Source organism: Puma concolor, chromosome C1 (genome assembly GCF_028749965.1).
Source record: "Puma concolor isolate L17-30 chromosome C1, mPumCon1.1.hap2, whole genome shotgun sequence".
Taxonomy (NCBI): Eukaryota; Metazoa; Chordata; class Mammalia; order Carnivora; family Felidae; genus Puma; species Puma concolor.
In genome coordinates, this window is record NC_141674.1 from 47,827,673 (window position 1) to 47,834,003 (window position 6,331).

General features: G+C 52.2%; 1 protein-coding gene across 1 annotated transcript; it reads right to left on the bottom strand.

Moving 5' to 3' along the window:
• Positions 1 to 1,317: 1,317 nt before the first annotated feature.
• Positions 1,318 to 3,244, bottom strand: TACSTD2 (tumor associated calcium signal transducer 2). The gene has a single exon (XM_025912651.2). It carries the CDS (start codon positions 2,981 to 2,983, stop codon positions 2,009 to 2,011), a length of 975 nt encoding a protein of 324 aa, XP_025768436.1. The 5' UTR covers positions 2,984 to 3,244; the 3' UTR covers positions 1,318 to 2,008.
• Between the last annotated feature and the right edge of the window lie 3,087 nt (positions 3,245 to 6,331).

The following is a 6,331-nucleotide window of genomic DNA, read 5'->3' on the forward strand; positions in this document are numbered from 1 at the left end:
GAGTTTTTTGAAGTGACTCTTGAAACAATGGCAGTCTGCTGTAGTAAAAAGAATGCCAGCCTGTCTAGTTTCCAGCTGTGCCACGGGAACATTCATCTCCAGAAGTCACTAGCCTGTTCCCTCTGTAAAACGAGGGGCTAGGTTTGAGGGACCATGGTCTCTTGAGCTAAGCTGGCTATTCAGTGACTCAGGGAAGCTGCACGAACGGTCTCACACTATTACAGTTCCCATTCTGGCCCCGGCCCCTTCCACTTTGAGGAAGCCAGCCAACATCCATCTTCTCCCCCTCCCCCTCCCCCTCCAAGCCCCATCTGAACCAGAGAGGACTTTGGGAGGGGGGGGCGGGGGCGGCGCCCTAGCAGGCGCGCTTACAGATTTAGGGATCCGCCAGCCACAGCCCCAAGCCGGAAAGGCAGCAGCTGAAACATACCACCCCCTTTTCTTACCTGTGTTTCAACCTTTGTGGGGCAGGCAGAAACCGCAGGGCAGGAGTGGGAGGAGCCATGATGGATTCCAGGGGAAGAAACTGAAATCCTGATTTAGCTATTTGCTGTCGGGGTAGCAACCACTCCCTCCTTTGTGCACACCCATTGTTGCCCCGGTTTCCCAGTAATTACCCTAACTTGTTTACCTGCAGGCTCCCCAACAGTGCCCTTCTAACACACTCCACATAAATGAATGCGAAGGGGTGAAAATGAGGAAGTAAGCATGAAGGAGCCAGGTTGCCAGTTTTTACAGCTAATAGGAAGCAGAAGTTTTTAAAGTGTATTATTGGTGAAATTTTAGGAAAACAACCTGGGTGCGTGCCACCCCCGCACTTCCGCGGCCAGAGAGTAAGGCCCACTACAGACTAGCTGTAACTACTTGGAAGCTTCCTTTAACCTGTCTGGGAGCCACAATACTTGGCAATTAAGTAAACTGCCAGGGGCTAAATGGACATAATACCACTACTTGAGGCAGGGCAGGCATTCAAAGAACTACCGCATTTCTTTCTCCACCGGAGGTTCTTGAGAGAACCTAAAACTGGTCCCCTTTCCCTACAACAGCAGCTCGTTTTAGCCGCCTCCTTCAGACCCACCCTTATGCAGTCTGAGGGAGGCTTCCAATCTTATTTAGAAAAGCCAGTATTTAAACCAGCCTGTTAATGCATCTCAGGAAAACAGGAGAGGCAAAATGAAAATGCCTGCTCCTGCAAAAAATAAAATAAAAAACGTGTTAGGATTTGAAATGAGAAATCTGAGCCCAGGGAAATGAGAGGACCTGAACGTGATATAAATCTGGAGCGAGTTTTCACAAACTCCCATCTTTTGGTCTGTACCTTTTACATATTTTATTACATTTGTGTTTTAAAAAAATCACATTAGCATTATCAACGACAAAATATGTACAAACATTTTACAAAAGAAACATTACTAATATCAGCTATAATAAGGGCGGGCTGAAGCACAGACGCGGAGTTTCGGGGGCAGAGTCTGCCCTCAAAAGACATCTCAAATGTGTTCAGGCAGTTGAGACAGGCTTCTTTCCCGGTGACAAGCACATGTGGTCGGTAATACAAACGACAGCAAATGAGGACACTACACGGGCTCAGTTGGCGAAATCCTCTTCTCACCAGGAAGGCCACGACACAAGTGGAGCTAATCAAATAACTTAACCCAGGACAGTAAAAGCGCCGTTCCCCCCACCTAAGCGCATTTAAGCCTTCAACATCGATTGCAAACGACGCTGGACTGTAATACAGACACGTGGTTCTTAGAACCCTGCGCCACACTTTAACTCTTCGAGCCAGGTTTCTTGTTGGACCCAAAGGGGAGGAATTTTAGAAATGCTTTCTCTGAAGGCAGAAGTCAGAAAGAGGTGACCCTGAGCCCAGAATCTATTAGACTTGATGGGGTGGGGAGAGGCAGGAATTAGAAAAGAGAAATGTCTCCTTTGGGCCACGAGTCAAGAAGCATGGCTCACTTTGGTCTGGGTACCCCGCCGTACACCCCCCCTGCCCCGCCGGTACCTACAAGCTCGGTTCCTTTCTCAACTCCCCCAGTTCTTTGACCTCCACCTTCTTGTACTTCCCCGACTTCCTCCGGTTGGTGATCACCAGGACGGCCACGCCGGCGACGAGGGCCACCACGACCACCACGATGACGGCGATGAGGCCGGCCGTGAGGCGCTTCATGGAGAACTCTGGGGGCTTCTCGTCCAGGTAGTAGATGAGCGTCCTCTCCACTAGGAGGGGCTCGCCGCGCACGCGCACGTCGAGGCCGCCGCGACCCGGGAACAGCGATTCGCCCTTGACGTCTCTCTCGAAGTAGTAGGCGGCGTCGGCGATGTCCACGTCGCCGGGGGCCTTCTCGGACGCGTTCTGCCGGAGCTCGATCTGGATGGTGGGCCGCTCGTAGTGCACGGCCGCCACGAACCTGGGGTGCAGCCTGTAGCGCTCACGGAAGAGCCGCCGCAGCTCGGCGTCCAGGTCCGAATGGTTGAAGGCGCGGGCGGCCGGGCGGTGGCGCAAGTCGATGAGGATGTGGTGGGTGCGCACCAGCTCGTCGCAGCGCAGACTCAGGTCGCCCTTGTCCGTGCGGCGCACGCCCACCGAGTTCACGCACCAGCACACCGACGTCTGGTTGCACTGGCGGGCCTTGAAGCGGCCCTCGTGGTCGCAGTCGGGGTCGTACAGGCCGTCGTTGTCCACGAGCGCGTGCTCGCTGGGCCGCACGAGCGCGCGGCCGCTCTTGGGGGTGCTCATGCGCGCCTTGAGCAGCAGGCACTTGGAAGTCAGCGTGGAGCAGTCCACCGGGAAGCCCGAGCCCAGCGCGCGGCACTGGCAGCGGCCGCCGGGGCCGTCCGCGCGGCACAGGGTCATCTTATTGGTGGCGCACGTGCAGTTGTCCTGCGCGGCCGCAGGGCCGGTCGCCGCCGCCAGGAGCAGCAACAGCAGCAGCGGCAGCGGGAGCGACGGCAGCGCGAGGCCCGGCTCCCGGGCCATGGTGGGGACGCGGAGCGCAGACGGGACGCGGGCGGATCAGGCGCTGGGGACTCCGCGGGGCTCCGGCTCCGAGCTGGGACAGTCTCCGGGCATCTGCCGCTGGCCGCTCCCTCCCGCTCTTATACTCCGCCCGACCTGCCCGGCTGGTTCGGCCGACTCACCCTCTGGTATTTGGGTGACACATCCCGCCCCCCGTCACCGTCCCACGGAAGGCACAGCCCGCCCTGCGCCGCCCGCGATAGGATCAGGGGAGCGGTGGCTGCTCCCGCCTCCTCCGGACCGAAAGCCCGGGAGAAGAAAACCGATACTCACCTGCGGGCTGCGGGGGCCCCGCCCCCGGCCCGCCCGACCCCACCTGGGGAGGGGCCGCGGTCGGTGCGGCCTCCAGCCAGACCTCCGTGGGCGTCCTGGCTGCCCTCCTGGACGGGAATTCTTAGGGATTTCATTGAAAAGTAGGGTCGTCTCGCGCGAGGTCGTCTCGCTTTTGTCCCCTATCCACTTGCCTTTCTCGCTCCGTTTCCTACCCTCTATCGCTACCCTACCCCCAGGTCTTATAGTAGCAGTCAGTTGCATAGTTCACAGTTCACAAGCATTATCTCATCCTCTCCTAGGTCCTGACAGGTATTATGGACAATGTTTCAGACCCATTTTATAAGCGATGCAGTCGAGGCCGAGGCGTAAAGTCACTCAGCCGTCAATATCCTCAGATCCTTCGGAGGGGTCTTTGGTAATCTGCCTGGCAGTTATGAAAACTTACATCAATGTGTATGGAAACTGAAAGTTAGGGAGTTTTTGTTACTCACTGTATCATGAGTAAAACCCAGGTGCCCTGGTGTCCAATGCGTCAGAAGTTCTGTTAAACACCATTTTCCTTTACACACACACACACACACACACACACACACACACACACAGAAACAAATAATGTTTATACATGAACTGAGTATGGGGAGACAAAAAGGAACTAGTTCTTAAAAAGAACAAGCAAGAGTATAAGGGGTTCTTTGTGCAACTTGATTCTAAAAGAGTAAATCGTTGCTTTTCTTTCTCTGTGTCCCATATAAGTTGCTGCACCACTGCAAATGAGGAAAGAATACAGACTGTGGGAAATTGGCTGGTCTGCCTCTGTGTGGCTGCTTTAATGGGATGGAGGGGTTGCAATCTCTTTTTTGAATCATTGAGAAAGTCCAGGGTTTCAAAGCTGTGGTAAAATTAACAATAATTAGCAAGCTGTAATTATTCCCAGCTCGTCCGTTCAAAGCACATTTTATGTGTTCAGCATTTAATGAACACCAGCAGCAGTACAAGGGTGTTGTTTAACACATGAAAGCCAGCGAGGCCTCTACCCCATTAATTTTCAAGCAATTCCTGAGGCGGGCAGGTGGAAATACAACATTCTGCATTTATAGGTAGAGAAAGCAGAGTCACGTGAGGGGCAATTTCTTACCCATAAGCCCCGGGCATTGTGGGAATGCTCCCCGGCTCTCTACCACCACTGTCTCTGTTTGTATGTTCAGGTTCTTTTTTTTTTTTTAGGTTTATTTTATTTTGAGAGAGAGAGAGAGAGAGCATGTGCATACGAGCAGGGGAGGGACAGAGACAGAGACAGAGGATCCCAAGCAGGCTCTGCACTGTCAGCACAGAGCCCCATGCAGGGCTCCATCTGACCAACCTTGAGATCACGACCTGAACCGAAATCAAGAGTCAGCCAGTCAAGTGACTGAGCCACTCAGGCGCCACCCTCTGTTTAGGTTCTTGAACCAAAAGCCTAGTCAGGTTCCACTGTCTTTTCCCTTCTCCAACACCCAGTCCTCCCTGTGGTCAGAGAAGGCTTTCTAAATCACAAATTTGTGTCTATCTCTGCGGAGAACAGAGTGGGAGGTGCTCTTGGCTCTTGGTATAGAATTCACACTTTTAAAAAAATTTTTTTTTCAATAAAAAAAAAATTTTATTTTTGGGACAGAGAGAGACAGAGCATGAATGGGGGAGGGGCAGAGAGAGAGGGAGACACAGAATCGGAAACAGGCTCCAGGCTCTGAGCCATCAGCCCAGAGCCCAACGCGGGGCTCGAACTCACGGACCGTGAGATCGTGACCTGAGCTGAAGTCGGACGCTTAACCGACTGCGCCACCCAGGCGCCCCCACACTTTTTTTTAAAAGAAGGATATCTATCACACAATTTAAGTGTATTTATTTATTTTTTAGAGAGAGAGAGAACACGCAGGGAAGAGGCAGAAAGGGAGAGAGAGAATCTCAATCAGGCTTCTCACTGTCCACGCAAAGCCCAATGTGGAGCTCAAACCCATGAACCGTGAGATCATGGCCAAGCTGAAATCAAGAGTTGAATGCTTAACTGACTGAGCCACCCAGGCGCCCGTAGAAGAGTATCTGTTCTAACAGTGTCTGCACTTAGTATAAGCATGGATAGGGGTCAGCTGCTGTCGTGGTCACCACCACCATCAGCCCCCTCATCTTGATTCTGCTAGTGTCTCCAGTCTTCTTCACATTTTCAAGCCTTTGTCAAGTCGTGTACTCTCCCCTCAGCTATTTAGTGTATAATTGTGCATTTCTACTGAGCCCTTGGATCGCTTCCAGGAAGCCTCCCCTGAGAGGTCCTGTCTATTGCACTCAGGGGAGTGCTCCCTCTCTGTGCTTTCCTAAATCCTGTAATGCACCAGACTTTTCTGGGCTTCTGTCTGCCCACGTGTAAAATGGAGATAATAGCATCTCTCTATTTCATGAGACATTCCAACAACCAAATCTAAAATAGATGAGACGGTAGATACCAAAGTTTTGTAAAATGTAAGACACGGTCAACATGTCAGGTTGCATTTTTATTTTTTAAATATCCTTTTTGTTCTACCAGCTCCTGACTAGGTAGCCACAATCCTCTATACGGGGCAGAGCTACCTGCTTGTTAGTCCAGTGCTTCCCAGGCTGGCAGCAGGAAAGCTAATGGGGAAGGGTTCTCAGGACTGAGCAATGTCCACAATGGTGCTTTTGGCTGCTTAGCTAGATCAGCCCCAAATGGCTGGACCTTTCTCAGGCGAGAGCTCTGACGTCTCCAAACCTTGGCCTTTTTCATCCATGGTAAGTGTTTGGGGGATGCGGATAAAAGGAGCCCATTCTCAGTATCCTCTGTGGAAGATGGAGGGCCACCCCACCCTCTTTCCTTTCTTAAATTCTACGATCTGCCAGGCTTTCTCCCAACAGGCACACAAACACTATGATAAGTAATGTTTTTGTCTTGTTTTTACTTTTTAAATTTATTTTGATTTTTACTTTATTTTAGAGAGAGAGCACAAGCAGGGGAGAGGGGTAGAGGGGCTGAGGGAGAGGAGGAGAATC